Below are 16,016 nucleotides of genomic sequence, written 5' to 3'. Positions count from 1 at the left end.
TTGTTTTTTTGTAGCCAGTTCCTTCATTTCAAAAACGGTGGTTTTAATTTTCTTAAATGAGAGGCTCACATTACTCATCGAGTAATACCACTGACCAGCCAATCGGTGGCATGCAGTCTGACGATGTCCCATTTTATTACCTACTCAGATCGTGTGGAACTCTGGCCGAGCAGATACTACCACAGTACCTTTTACCAGGTACTAAAACCTAATGGAAAACCCCTAGAACTGTGGCAAACAATGCCGAGTCGATCTGAGTAGGTATTAATAGAGTAGACGATGGCACGGCCACATCCAGACATCCAGACACCTTCCTGACCGCTCCGGACTATGCAACTTTTTAGCTTTTTACTTGTTTATTACGTTGTTATACATTCCAGGAACTTCTAGTTTTATAGTTTATGACAGCAGATCCCTTCTCAACATCGGTAACAAGTTTGCACATGTAATTTTGGACACTTTTAAATCCCACCCATCCTGGCCGACCGAGATACTACGCAACGCGGCCAACAACAATGGACAGGACGTTCACCCGAGGCGCAGAACAAAGAAAACGCGCTGGCGTTCGGAACAGACTGAGACAGCAGGTGCACCGTGCACCACTGCCCAGTATCCTGCTGGCTAATGTACAATCGTTGGAGAACAAACTAGATGATCTGAGGGCAAGAGTCACCTTCCAACGTGACATGAGGGACTGCAACATTCTGTCCTTCACAGAGACATGGCTGACCCCCACCATGCCGGACCAGGCCAAAACTCCATCGGATTCATTCTTCATGCTCCACACGGACAGAATAGCGGAGTCGAACAAAACAAAAGGTGGAGGAGTGTGTTTCATGTTAAACAGAAAGTGATGTGACCCCAAGAGCATTTCTACTCTCTCCACCGGCTGCTCGCCACTTCTGGAATACCTGAGCATTAAGTGTTGCTCTTTCTAACTGCACAGTGAGTTCACCTCGGTAATAGCTACAATGGTCTACATCCCACCCCAAGCGGACACAGCTGGTCGGCCCAATCAGAAGCTACGCTACAGGACGCGCTCAACGACGTAGACTAAGACAGTAAGCTTTGTAAACCGTTCCCAAACCAGAAACCGTGGGTGGACAGATCGATCTGTGCTGCAGTGAACGCCAGGACCACCACCTACAACACGGGTCTCACCACTGGCGATATGAGCACCCACAAACCGCCCTCATACGGCGTGCGGCGCGCGGTGAGGGATGCCACACGCCGGTATCAGGAGCGAGTGGAGTCTCACTTCAGCTGGGGCGACACACGGAGCATGTGGCACAGACTACGCACAATCACAGATTACAAAGCCAGGGACAATGCGCCGACCAATGCCCACTCTGCATTCTCCAACGAGCTGAACCAGTTCTACGCCCGTTTTGAGGTTAGCCAGGTGGCTAATTCTAACAACTGACACATATAGCTTTGCAAAAACTGCATAAAAAGCACTTGCAGCAACAAAAACATAATATTCCAGAAACACGCTTCGCCGATCCGATCAGCTGTTTGTAACACTTCCTACATCCATCAGCGTGAACTATCGCATGTCCTCCATGTCCTGCCTGAAACCGGAAGTGACGTCATTTTGCGGATATGTAGTTTTTTATCATCAGGGCCCAGTGTTGGGTAAGTTACTTTAAAATAGTAACTTAGTTACATTACTAGTTACTTCTCTCAAAAGTAACTCAGTTACTTCAAGTTACTCGTTACTTTCAAAGTAACTAGTTACTAGGGAAAGTAACTTTGGTTTTACTCAGAATTCTCTTGTTAATGTGTTTCTTCCATAACTTTGCCAGTCTTCTAGCTTGCTTACTTGCCACAAGTGCACTGTGCCACCTACCAATAGAAAGGAAAAGATAATGTGCATATTTCCACGAGAGAAATCCCACGCCTGGACCATCATTGACTTAACTGACAGATGACAGCCTTCATTTCTCTAAAAGAAACAGCTGCCAACCACTAAAAGAAAAGTGCCTGGCAGTGTTTTTTGTTACAGAAAGAGAGTTAACTTCAACTCTGAGTCAGTTACTGGTAGTGATGGGAATTCCGGCTCTTTTTAGAGAGCTGGGGGTTTTTTTTTTGGCTCGGCTCTCTAAAAAGAGCCGGCTCTTTCTGCTCCCAAGCAGCTCTTCAGGTTTTTTTGTTGCTTTAATAAATTTATTATCAACAACAATATAAAATAGGATTCAGTGCATGAATAAACTTCCTGAATCCTCAACAGAAATTTTTTGGAAATCAAGTGCAATGATTTTGTCCAGTTCTTCATCAGTTGAGTTCTGTCTTGCTTGGATCAAAGACTTCTGCTAAAACTGTCTCATAAAGCTCTGGGTTGGTTTATGTGCTTGTGGTGGTATACTGCATGATGCTGTAGATACTGCAGCAGAAGCAGCAGCAACAGTTACAGTAGACACACTGGCACCTTCATTAATATCAGACTCAACTGACTGTGTTTTATCCTCCCATTCCCAACCGGCTCTATTTGATATCCTTTTCTTACAGACTCTACACGTTGCCTTTACATTGTCAATAAAATTGCGATGGTTCCAGATTTTGCTTCTTTTCTTGGTGTCACTCATTTTCTTTACTATACCTTTCTGATGTGTCAATGTTGTCTCTTGTTGTTGCCCCTGGATTTCTTTCTCTCTCTCTCTCCCTCCTGCTCCGTTTGTGTGCTACTGCTGCTGCGAGTGGAACTACCGCCCCTCCCCTCTCTGCTCATCACAAACACAAGGCTCACATGCAGTGTGAAGTGAAAAAAAAGTGAGAGAGAGAGGGTGAGAGAAAGAAAAAAAGAAACCCTTCAAAGAGCTGTTTCATTTGCGACCGACACATCACTAGTTACCGGGGTAACAGTCTGTGTTCTGATTACATTTAATCTTAAAATTTCTTCACAGATTGAGATTTAGTCATTAAATGCAAACAACATTTCTGTAAATGGCTTGGTTCTTATATATCATTTTTCTACTATGAGCAACGTGGTTTGTATTCCTCATTCACCCATTCATACAAGCGTTTTTTTTTCTGTCCTTAAGTGGTTTCCATCAAACACTCACATGCATTCAGTCAGCACTGGCAGGTGCTCTGCTATTTATTTATGTGTTACCATGTTGAATCATAGTACCAGAGCTCCGCTAACGATAATCCTTTCTTACTCTGTGCACACACAAACACACTTTGTTGAGTGAACAAACTCAAGATTCAAGATTCAAGTTTACTGTCATGTACACTGCAAAACAAATGGTTACACAGAGCAATGAAATGAAAACTCAGAAGTTACTGAAGTAAGTCTGTGAGTTTCCTGTTCCTGAACAGCGGATCGGTTGTTGATCTCAGATTTAATCAACTCGGAGTTTAATGTTACGTTTTTTCCACATGCTTCCTCGAATAGAGCATAGAGGTGTTTGTTGAAAAAAATCTGCCAACAGTCAGTCTGTTACTCTAGTGACTGACTCTGAGTTTCTGATCCATGAAGACGGTTAATATGAACTCTAAGTTTCTCTCATCTCAGTGTTAACAACTTCAGAGTTTTTAGCTAAATCTGTTTCCTGGAATAAGGCCCAGGTGCACTTAAGAGGAAACAACAACACAACCCCCTAAAAAGGTTTTGCAACTGATGACTGTTGTGAAAAAATAAGCATTAGAGCTTTGGAACTGATTTTCTGAGATTTTGAAAAAAATTAAAAAACATTTTTTGCAAATGGGTACGGCAAAAGCAGTCTTTACACCACCATTATATATAAACAAACAATCTTTGTCTGCACAATTGTTTTCTTGAAATAACTATTTTAGTAAGAAAATAGTAAAAGTTTTTACTATGGGTGATAATTTCCTTACGGATTATTGAAATATTCTGATTCCTATTTATCTCAGATCATCCAGTCCTTCTGCTTGACCATCTCCATTTTGCATAAAGTGTTAGTACCACTTTCTATTAATTGATTAATTGATTAAAACAAGCATCAGGAAGTCTGTAATGTACTGGAAACACATATTCAAAATTTTAATAATTATATTTAAATGTACAACACATATGAATACATTAGATTGACGTAGGCGTGTAGAGCACCATCTTTCACATCACACTTTAGACATGGATGGCAGCAAATAATATGGTAAATATATTTCAGGTAGGAAAAAAAAAGTGGTGCACTTTTTAAAAAAAGTCCAGTACACAAAAATAAGATGCTATCCATGTTCTCCTGCTTGTTCAATTCAGGGTTGTGGGGAGCGCAACACCATGACCCTGATCCACCTTCATCATTGATTGACCCCTGACCATCAAAAGATCAAGCCTCTCAGTTGAAAACTGGAATATTCAATTTTTGGGCAAATATCTGTGTCTTATTTGAAACTATAACTAACCACATCAAGTTCTCTATCCATATTTACAATAATAATGGTCAGGTCACGACAATCTTACTTTTATGCAACCTTAGTTTTTAGAAGTACTCCAAGTATTTTTAGGTAAGCTAACTTTAGCTACTAACCTACTGTTAGCTACACTGTTAGTGGTGTAAGTTGTGGTATGTGGTATAAGTTGATTCCAAATGTATTGTTATAATCCATTGGTTTATGTAAGCATGGCTCTACAAGGCAAGCCAAAATGGAGGCAAACAGTGGCTAAAGTGGAAACCTGGCACCCTACTTCTTTGTCTTTCTCCAGGGATAAAATTGAAAGTGCAGACTCCCAGTAGGCAGTGTTATGGAAATTTTAACAATAACCTGCAACATACCCAGTGAGCGTTTTGAAATGACTTAATAAACATATTGCAATATGGAGAGACCCACTCCAGCCAAACACTAGGGTGATCTCTGAATTGTGGCCACTGCCCTTACATCTTATGCACACAGATGGGTGGCTGTAGCTCAGGTGGCAGAGCAGGTCAGCCACTAATCAGAAGGTCGGTGGTTTGATCCCAGGCTGCCTCCTGGCTGCATGCCAAATATCCTTGGCAAGATACTAACCCCATGTTTGCCTACGGGTGGTGGTCAGAAGGCCCGGTGGCGCCAGTGTCCGGCAGCCTCGCCTCTGTCAGTGCGCCCCAGGGTGGCTGTGGCTACAATGTAGCTGCCATTACCTGTGTGTGAATGACTGAATGTAGTGTGAAGCGCTTTGGGACTAGAAAAGCGCTATACAAATGCAGGCCATTTACCATTTACAGACACTCTTAAACAAAGAACATTCCACAGCAGATCATATATACTTATCTCTTCATTCCAGCTCACCCTTGACCCTCTCCTAGTCTAAGAAAGATCAACTGTCACCAACTGTCACCTCCTTTACAACAGGATGTCTGGAGACCCTTAAGTCTTCAATGGGTTCACTGTGAGAAGGCAATAAACCTTGTGGCCCACCTGATAACATTTTACATGCATACAACTGGTGTCAAGAGTGATTATTCTACACTGAGTTGAGAAAGTATTACTACTATTACTAAATTGATGCGTTTAATACATAAAATAAAGAGATTTCCAGTACAGCAGCAGTCTGCCACCTACTGGCAGCCAGTTCTTTGCACGCTGTTTTTATTTATGCTTATTATACAGAACCTACTACATGTGTTACTAGATAATAATCACACACTTTTTTTAGTTTGCTTTAACAGGTTATTAATGCTATTAAATAGAAAAAGTCAGGTTTTGCATTTTGCAGCTATATTTCCTGCTTATTACACAGAAACTACCAGAGGTAATTGAGTGGTAATAACTTAGAAAGTACCACATTATTACGTTCTAGTTTCCTTTTTGTTACCCTACAATTACCACTTTATTACCAAGCTGTATGTCCACATTGTTACCCCCAGTTTTGGGGCTATTATTATCCTATTACATAAAGTTCATAAATAATATTACTCAACCGTAACCGTTGTTGCTACTATGATATTACGTGGATATTACATGGTTATTACTTTGTTAATTGAATAGTAATAACATAGAAATTACCACATCATTACCCACTTGTTTCCCCCTTGTTACTCTACTTGTTAAACAACCAAGATGGCGCTGGAGTGACGGCAGCCTTTCCAAGTAGCTCTGCAACACCGCACCTTTTTCTTAACTTTAACTTTTTTAGACTAGGCTTTTCAAACTTTATTTCACCTTCCTCTACTTATACCTCTTAGATATAGCGATACAAGATGGATAATGCACTTTTTAAAACTTCTGGAACCAGCTCCTTCATCTATTCGAGAGCGGAGCTGCTGGCACTAAGAACAAAGGGACAGACCGGCATGCGACACAACATCCCGGCTGAGATAAAGAGGAGCTACAGAGGCTGCAAAGCTGGAGCGAGGAGAGCGGATCACCGGAGGCGATTCAAACCATCAATCCCGACAGTGATAATGGGCAACGTGAACTCGTTACAGAATAAGATTGATGAACTGTGCGCTCTGAACAACCACAGACTATACCGTGAGTGCAGCTTGTTTATCTTCACGGAGACGTGGCTAACCGAGCTAACGCCGCAGGCTAACGTAGACCTATGCGGTTTCACATCCGTGAGAGCCGATAGGGACACGCAGGCCAGCGGAAAAAGCAGAGGTGGGGGACTCATTGTCTACGTTAACAACAGATACTCTAACCCTGGACACGTCTCCGTTAAAGTTTCGGTATGCCGTCCGGACCTGGAGCTGCTAGCTGTTAGCTTGCGGCCATATTATCTACCTCGGGAGTTCAGTCATGTGATCTGTGTGTGTGTTTACATCCCTCCGAGGGCCGACGCAACAGCTGCCTGTGAGAAAATACACACAGTCACAGCAAGACTTCAGACACAAAACCCCGAGGCTTTCATTATTATATCTGGAGACTTTAATCATGCCACACTGGATTCTACTCTGGCTGCTTTTCACCAGTTTGTGAATTGTCCCACAAGGAGCAACAGGACAATTGACCTACTGTAGGCTAATGTGAGAGATGCATACAGAGCCACCCCCCTCCCCCCACTAGGGAAGTCAGACCACAACCTGGTTTACCTACAGCCACAATACACACCCCTCGTCCAAAGGCAGCCTGTCACAACGCGCTTCATCCGGAGATGGACCCCAGAAAAGGAGGATGCTCTGAGGGACTGTTATGACACCACAGACTGGGATGTGCTCCTGAGCCCACATGGTGAGGACATAGAGGGGGCGACACACTGTCTTACAGACTACCTCAACTTTTGTATGGACACAGTCGCCCCTGCTAAGACGGTACGGTGTTATCCTAATAACAAACCGTGGGTAACACAGGAAGTCAAAGCTGTCCTCAACATGAAGAAGAAGGCTTTCAGGAGCAAAGTGAAGGAGGAAATGAAAGCAGCACAGCAGGAGGTGAAACGCTGCCTGAGGGAAGCAAAGGACACCTACAGGAGGAAGGTGGAGCAGAAGTTGGAGAGGAACAATATGAGGGAGGTCTGGAATGGTGTGAAAACCATCACAGGCCACAACACCAAGAAAAGCACAGTGGGGGGGGGGGGACTGTGGAGAAGGCAAACGAACTCAACTTCTTCAACAGGTTTGACCAGCCCACAACCCCCCCACCCTCACCCTCACCTTTACTACAGAGTCCTCTCCCCACTCTCCTACCTCCCTCGCTTCCCCCCCTTCCTGACACCATGACACCCCCCTCCTCCAATCCCTCTCTCAGCAGCAAGACATCTCCCCCCCTCCCCTCCTCCCAAACATCTCCCAGTGTCACAGTGGATCAGGTCAGGAGACAACTGAGGAAGCTTCGCCCCAGAAAGGCAGCAGGCCCAGACAAGGTGTGTCCTAGGATGCTAAAGGCGTGTGCTGCTGAACTTGGGGAGCTGCTACAACGAGTCTTCAATCTCAGTCTGCGACTGGGGAGAGTGCCCGCCCTCTGGAAGACATCCTGCATCGTCCCGGTCCCCAAAAGGAACCGGCCCAATGAGCTGAATGACTTCCGACCGGTGGCACTGACGTCACATCTTATGAAGACTCTAGAGCGGCTCTTCCTCACCCTCCTCCGACCACAGGTACAACATGCCCAGGACCCACTACAGTTTGCATACAAGGCGGGTGTCGGAGTGGAGGATGCCATCCTGTACCTCCTGCATAGAGCCCACTCACACCTGGGTGGGGGAAAAGGCACAGTCAGGATCCTGTTTCTTGACTTTTCCAGTGCCTTTAATACCATCCGGCCCTGTATGCTTCAGGAAAAACAGAACAGGATGGAGGTGGACCCCTGCCTGGTGGCTTGGATCTCCGACTACCTCACCGACAGACCACAGTACGTCAGGCTGAAGGACATCACGTCTGACACTGTGGTCAGCAGCACAGGAGCACCACAGGGAACTGTGCTGTCCCCTCTGCTCTTCACCCTGTACACCTCTGACTTCTGCTACAACTCTGAATTATGCCATATTCAGAAGTTTGCAGATGACACAGCCATCATGGGGTGTATCTGGGATGATCAGGAAGAGGAGTACAGAAGTCTGGTGAGGAACTTTGTCACATGGAGTCACACAAACCACCTGCAACTCAACACCTCAAAGACTAAGGAACTGGTTGTGGACTTCGGGAGGTCCAAAGAAGGTCCACTGCCGGTTCAGATAGAGGGGGAGGAGGTGGAGGTGGTCAACAAGTACAAGTACCCTCGGGCTGTGGGTGGACAATAAACTGGACTGGTCATGCAACACAGAGCACCTGTATAAAAAAGCCCAAAGCCGACTGTACTTCCTCAGGAGGCTGAGGTCTTTTAACATCTGCAGGAAGCTCCTGAGGATGTTTTACCAGTCAGTGGTTGCTGGAGTACTTTTCTATGCTGTGGTGTGCTGGGGGAGCAGCACAGCAAAGAAGGACTCATCCAGGCTGGAGAAACTGATCAGGAAGGCTGGCTCTGTGGTCGGCATGAAGCTAGACACTCTGGTGACAGTGGCAGAGAAAAGGACACTAAAGAAACTGCTGGACATTATGGACAATGCTGGACATCCTCTGCACACGGCCATTAACAACCAGAGGAGTCTGTTCAGTGACAGGTTGCTTCTCCCCAAGACAAGAACTAACAGACTTAAAAACTCCTTTGTCCCACACGCCATCAGACTGTTTAACTCCTCACTGGAAGGGAGAGGGAGGGGAGACAGGAGGACAAAGGAGGGGGGAACAACTAAGCTGTAGTGCCTCTTCACCTCACTGTGCAACACCTTTGTGCAATACTTTTGTTAATAGTCAATGGTGCAATAGACCTCAATACTTGAAATGTGCAATTCACTTGTATTTTTATTTTTATTCCTATTCATTCTATTTATCCCCTTCGTATATTTTATTTATATTTGTCTCTGTATATATATATATATATATATAACATTCTGTAACTGTAACTGTAAGTTACCTGGGGCCCTGGCTTTTATCAGAGGAAGTATGGTAGACATTTGGAGGGCTTTGAGGCAGTTAGTACTGAATAAATCCCCTCACCTATTTTCTCCATCTAAGCTTTCAGTCATTGAACTTGTTAAGGTTCAAATATTGAGGAAGGAGAGTACAAACAACCATGGTCCAGAAGATCTTGGTCAAACAATTGATTTTAATGAATACACGCGTGGGAAGACCAGTGCCTGTTCGCAGACAGGGCTGATCTCCAACTTAATCAAAGCATAAACAAATATTTATACCATCAGGGCTTGAATTAATGACGCCCCTTCATACGTCACAGACAGAATATATACATACGTCAAATCAAAACCACAATGACTTTTAACACGGTTTAAAAGAACATTGTCTTCTATCTTCATGGCAGATGTTTTCCTGTCCCTTCTGACTTCCAGTTCTCGTCTGGAAACTGTTCCTCTTTTTGCAGAGACAACAAGAAATTGTTCCTCTTTCACAGTTGCGAGCAAACATAACTAACCTCTCACCTATAAATGATTCTCTCTAACTGAGTGTGTGTGTGTGTGTGTGTATATGTCGTCCTCAAATGCTCTCTCATCTCACCCGTTGCACTTCTGACCTTTCACCAGAACAGAGGCTCATCCTCACATGTAATCCTCAAAATAACCTGCACTTAGACTACTTTCGGTTTCAGTTCTGCAAAAGGCACACTCTGCAAACCTGCAATTTCCTGTCAGCCTGTGGCTTTAGTCTTTCTGAAAGACACACACTGTTTAAACATCTGAATGCAATATCAGTGCTGCAGATTATATTATTAATGCAATAGTAATGATGATGATTATTTAACAATAGCAGTAAAAATAATTTCCCTGATCCACAAACTACAGCACTGACATTTAACTAATATTCAAGCACAGTTTTCTTTAGTCAAGATAATTTAATTAATTTGCACCGATTATTTTCTAAATTGAAAACATTCTAGCTACAGAGCACACTGCCCAATATATCTTGCGTGCCATGCCAGTTTTATTGACTTCACCTGTCAGTGGTCATGAGGTTATGTCTTATTAGTGTACTTGGGAGTTTTTTGTTTAAAAAGAGCAATATGCACAATATGTGTAATATGTTTCCCCAGCTGGACAACCCAGATGAACAGGCAGCACAGATCAGAAGAGAGCTGGATGGACGACTTCAAATGGCAGACCAGATTGCTCGGGTAAGACATTTGGATGGTTGAGGAGATTAATAATAGGGTTAGGATAATAATAATAGGTCAGGATTGACTCTTATTTTATATTTCAACATATGATATAAATACAGACATTTTTCCTCAGTTAAACTTTTACATTTATATAACATTTATTAGAAATGAGCAGCACGGTGGTTTGGTGGTTAGCACCATTATGTTGTAGCTGGAAGGTTCAATTCAATTTTATTTATACAGCTCCACATCACAACAACAGTCATCCTAGGGCGCTTTATATTATAAGGTAGAACCCACATTAATAGATGGTAATAGTAATGGTTCAAATCTGCTAGCTGGCTGGGGCCTTTCTCTGTGGAGTTTATATGTTCCAGCGTCCTCTCACAGTCTGAAGTTATGAATGTTAGACTGACTGGCAAAATTGGCAGTAGGTGTGAGCAGAAATGGCTGTCTCCATTTCCATTTTAGTCCTGTAACAGACTGGCAACCTGTCTTGTACCCTTATTCCTGCCCTGTGATAGCTGAAATAGACTTTATCAAAATTTAACAAATTTGCTTTAAAGTTTCTTTTTGGATCAGATAGATAGATACTTTATTGAACACATAAGGGAGATTGTTGGATCATGTTCATTATTTAATTGGCTGCTTTCCCATTTTTGTCAGTATGGGGGGAAGTTCCCTCGGTTTGTCTCTAGAGAAATGGAGGCCATGTACATTGAGGAGCTGCGATCCTCTGTCAACCTTCTGATGGCAAACCTGGAAAGCATGCCAGTGTCCAAAGGAGGAGAGTTCAAGCTGCAGAAGCTAAAACGAGGCCACAACACCTCCATCATGGACATGGGCCAGGAGGATGAGAATGCGCTGTCCAAGTCTGATGTAGTGCTGTCCTTCACCCTGGAGGTAGGTGGAGAGACCTATGAAACCGTTTGTAGAATGATGTCTTGCTGTGTCATTTTACTGGTGCAAATACAGCAGAGTGCACATAATCGAGAACCAGTTGTTGTAGAGAACCGGTTCCCAGTAGTCTAATTCCTTTTAATTGTTAGTCTGCCTGCCTATCTATCCTGGTTATCGGTTATCGGCAATAAAATATGCGTTAGTAAATTCATTTACGAATTTTTCAATTATTTTACTTATTTAAATATTACTATTATTTAACAATTGAATTTAAAATAAAATAACTATTTATAAATCAATTTATATATTTTTACATCAATATTTCAAAACGAATTACTTCAAATGAAAAAATACAATTAAAAAGAGAAAAGAAGTCATTTAATTAAAAACAAATCAAAGATATATTTCTGACATTTAAAATGGCGATTCCATTTCTCATTTTCAAATCCATTTCCTCACTGTATTTCCCATTCCTGGTAGCTCACGGTTTAGCTATTATATTAGCAAATGGATTAGCTTAACTCTAATTAGCTGGATTAGAGCTGCAATGCTAAGAAGTGTGTGTGTGCTTGTATAAAGGCTATTCAGCCTTTTTATTTACACTCCACTCCACTACGGTCCAACTCTATTGATGGGCAAGCGTCATGATGGTTATCAATCTGCCTAGTTAAGTGCGAGGGCCGAATATACATATACATATAAAAAAAAATTCCCCACTCGCCCCTGCGGGCAGTCTATTCTTCAAGCTCGGGTCCTCTACCAGACGCTTGGGAGTTTGAGGGTCTTAGCTGTTCCTAGGACTACACTCTTCTGGACAGAGACGTCCAGAAGATGTTGCTCTGATGTTCCTCCTGGGATCTGCTGGAGCCACTCGCCTAGTTTGGGAGTCACCACACCTAGTGCTCCGATTACCACTGGGACCACTGTTACCTTCACCCTTCACATCTTCTTTAGCTCTTCTCTGAGCCCTTGGTATTTCTCAAGTTTCACGTGTTTCTTCTTCCTGATATTGCTGTCATTCGGAACCACTCCATCTGTCACTACGGCTGTCTTCTTTCGTTTGTCTACCACCACTATGTTCGGTTGGTTAGCCACCACCATTTTGTCCGTCTGTATCTGGAAGTCCCACAGGATCTTAGCTCGCTCATTCTCTCCCACTCTTGGGGGCGTCTCCCATTTTGATCTTGGGACTTCCAGGCCATACTCAGCACAGATGTCTCTATACGTATATATGTCTATATATATATAAATATTAGGGGTGCAACGATACACAAAATTCACGGTTCGGTTCGATATTTTGGTGTCACGGTTCGATATTTTTTTGATACAAAAAAAAATGTTCATGCCTTTTTAATTTGTCATTTATTAAATTTTCACGGCACATTCTGCAGCACATCTCTGTGCGTTCATCATTTGTTTGAAGCCAGCTCACCTCCTGCAACCACTTTTCCGAGAATACGTGCTTCTTTTGTGGTTCGGACTCCTGACATTTCTTTGGAGGTGGAGGAACATCACAGTAATTGCTTAAAGGAGCTTCTTCGACATCTTTAAGAGTTCTAAACAAATGTCTGTCCTCCTCCAGAAAATCCTATGTACGCAAACACGCGTTGCAACTTCTTATCTTGTGCGCGCTTTTTATTTTGACAGCGAATGCGCACCTGCGGACCACTTATGTGCAGCCCTGGTTATTTAGCTCATCATATCGCAGCCACAGAAATTATTTTGTCCATGAAACCATAAAGCTGTACTTTCTTTTTGCCTTATAGTCTGATTTGTCATAACTTTTCCGTTTCGTGGTAAGCTTTTCTTTGGCTGTCACTTCTTCACCCTGACCTGTCTTATTTGGCTCAGCAGAACTGAAATATATATCCTGCTGCTTTTACACACGCACTCACATAACGCTCAGCGATTCTCTGCGCGATCAACCTCTCACATGTTCAAGCTTGCTGCGGGAGATTTCACTTGTCATGTTTGCATAGTAAGCTAACGATTAATAAGACGATGTCAGAGGAATTGGTGCGCAAATTATCGTCACTCACCAATCAGTGCTGTCGCTCTCTATACACAGTTCGCGCGATTGCAAAATGAAAGCAAAAAAACAAGCGCAAATTCAAACGCGATGTCAATATGTCACATATTGACAGTGGCTCACCGATGCCAATGACATAATTACCCAGCTACATTTCCGAAAGAATGCAAAAGCATTGACATATATTTTTCCTTCCTACGATAGGCCGACGGGCAGGGCAGAGATAGATTTTGGTAGCCCGACTGGAAAAATTGCTAGCCCGACATCCCGGGGCTAGCGATTGCGAGCCCTGTATCTGATTGAGGAATCACTCATCTTTGGAAAAGAGAGTTTATTACAGAGAAATGGCTCTTTCCAAAATAAAAGCTATACTATACGCTTCTTCTGGGCTATATTCTCAGCAGCATATTAAACATATCAGGTCCCCATAAGGAGAATCATGTGCTAACAGCTGTCTAAATGACTCGGGTAAAGTTTGTAGCATGCATGCTTGTTGTTTTTGTCTTTGCACTAGGATGATGTCGATGTAAATGTGCAGTCATATTTGTTGTGTTCCCACTAGTGCTGTCAGCGTTACTCTTGTTGAAATGACGTTAACGCCACAACACGGCTAATCTCCGTTAACGAGCTACCGCGGATCGCCCCGTGCGTGGGCCTGGACGGCCAACACGTTAACGAGCTAACTGCGCTAACACACTAGCTCCCACCCATGTAATTGAGCATTGCGTGGCACATCCGACATACTGTTTTACTTTAGTCCATGACTCGCTTACCTTCAGGGTCATACGTCACATGAAAACCAAAATAGTTCCAAACGCCAGATCTGAATGAGGGTGGGGGAGGTTCAATTTGCCATGTTGCAAGGAGAGCATAACTTCTGTCTCGCTAGCTTGCCCTGCGCTCTTCCTTCTGACGATGCTGTCTGTGTTGAGCGCTCAGTGGATCTGCGCTCAACACATGTGTATATATATATATATATATATATATATATATATATATATAGGGGTGCAACGATATTCGTATCGATATTGAACCGTTCGATACAGTGCTTTCGGTTCGGTACGCATATGTATCGAACAATACTACATTTGTAATTTATTTTATCAACTTTCCTTCTGACGATGCTGTCTGTGTTGAGCGCTCAGTGAATCTGCGTTCGACTACTCCGCCTAGGCTGCACTGTCGAGCGCAGATCCACTGAGCGCTCAACACAGACAGCATCGTCAGAAGGAAGAGCGCAGGGCAAGCTAGCAAGACAGAAGTTAAGCTCTCCTTGCAACATGGACCTCCCCCACCCTCATTCAGATCTGGCGTTTGGAATTATTTTGGTTTTCATGTGACGTATGACCCTGAAGGTAAGCGCGTCATGGACTAAAGTAAAACAGTATGTTGGATGTGCCATGCAATGCTCAATTACATGGGTGGGAACTAGTGTGTTAGCGCAGTTAGCTCATTAACGTGTTGGCCGTCTAGCCCCATGCACGGGGCGATCGGCGGTAGCTCGTTAACGGAGATTTGCCATGTTGTGGCGTTAAGGTCATTTCAACGAGATTAACCTGAAAGCACTAGTGGGAACACAACGAATATGACTGCACATTTACGCCGACATCATCCTAGTGCAAAGACAAAAACAACAAGCATGCTACTAACTTTAGCCAAGTCATTTAGACAGCTGTTAGCACATGATTCTCCTTATGCTGCTGAGAATATAGCCCAGAAGAAGCGGATAGTATAGCTTTTATTTTGGAAAGAGACATTTCTCTGTAATAAACTCTCTTTTCCAAAGATGAGTGATTCCTCAATCAGATACAGGGCTTGCAATATCGCTAGCCCGACGTCCTGGGGCTAGCGATTTTTTCAGTCGGGCTACCAAAATCTATCTCTTCCCTGCCCGTCGGGCTATTGTAGGAAGGAAAAATATATGTCAATGCTTTTGCATTCTTTCAGAAATGTAGCTGGGTAATTATGTCATTGGCATCGGTGAGCCACTGTCAATATGTGACATATTGAAATCGCGTTTGAATTTGCGCTTGTTTTTTTGCTTTCACTTTGCAATCGTGCGAACTGTGTATAGAGAGCGACAGTACTGATTGGTGAGTGATGATAATTTGCGCACCAATTCCTCTGACATCGTCTTATTAATTGTTAGCTTACTATGCAAACATGACAAGTGAAATCTCCCGCAGCAAGCTTAAACATGTGAGAGGTTGATCGCGCAGAGAATCGCTGAGCTTATGTGAGTGCGTGTGTAAAAGCAGCAGGATATATATTTTAGTTCTGCTGAGCCAAATAACACAGGTCAGGGTGAAGAAGTGACAGCCAAAGAAAAGCTTACCACAAAACGGAGAAGTTATGACAAATCAGACTATAAGGCAAAAAGAAAGTGCAGCTTTATGGTTTCATGGACAAAATAATTTCTGTGGCTGCAATATGATGAGCTAAATAACCAGGGCTGCACATAAGTGGTCCGCAGGTGCACATTCGCTGTCAAAATAAAAAACACGCACAAGGGTTAGGGTTAAATTTAAAAACAGTACTTTTGAGTTAAAAT

At 43.2% G+C, this 16,016-nt stretch overlaps 1 protein-coding gene across 14 annotated transcripts in view; it reads left to right on the top strand.

Moving 5' to 3' along the window:
* LOC120731893 (calcium-dependent secretion activator 1) overlaps positions 1–16,016 on the top strand; it is a 324,336-nt gene that overhangs the window by 64,420 nt on the left and 243,900 nt on the right. For all 14 annotated transcript variants that reach the window (XM_040029354.1, XM_040029310.1, XM_040029241.1 and 11 more), the window contains 2 exons: positions 10,471–10,551; positions 11,203–11,439. In XM_040029354.1, coding sequence (XP_039885288.1) covers positions 10,471–10,551; positions 11,203–11,439 — 318 coding nt within the window. The remainder of the gene's footprint in view (positions 1–10,470; positions 10,552–11,202; positions 11,440–16,016) is intronic.

Source organism: Simochromis diagramma, unplaced genomic scaffold (assembly GCF_900408965.1).
Source record: "Simochromis diagramma unplaced genomic scaffold, fSimDia1.1 OVJJ01000352.1, whole genome shotgun sequence".
NCBI classification, from domain to species: domain Eukaryota; kingdom Metazoa; phylum Chordata; class Actinopteri; order Cichliformes; family Cichlidae; genus Simochromis; species Simochromis diagramma.
Note: the sequence above shows the minus strand (reverse complement) of the source record. Positions and strands in the feature narration are given on the sequence as shown.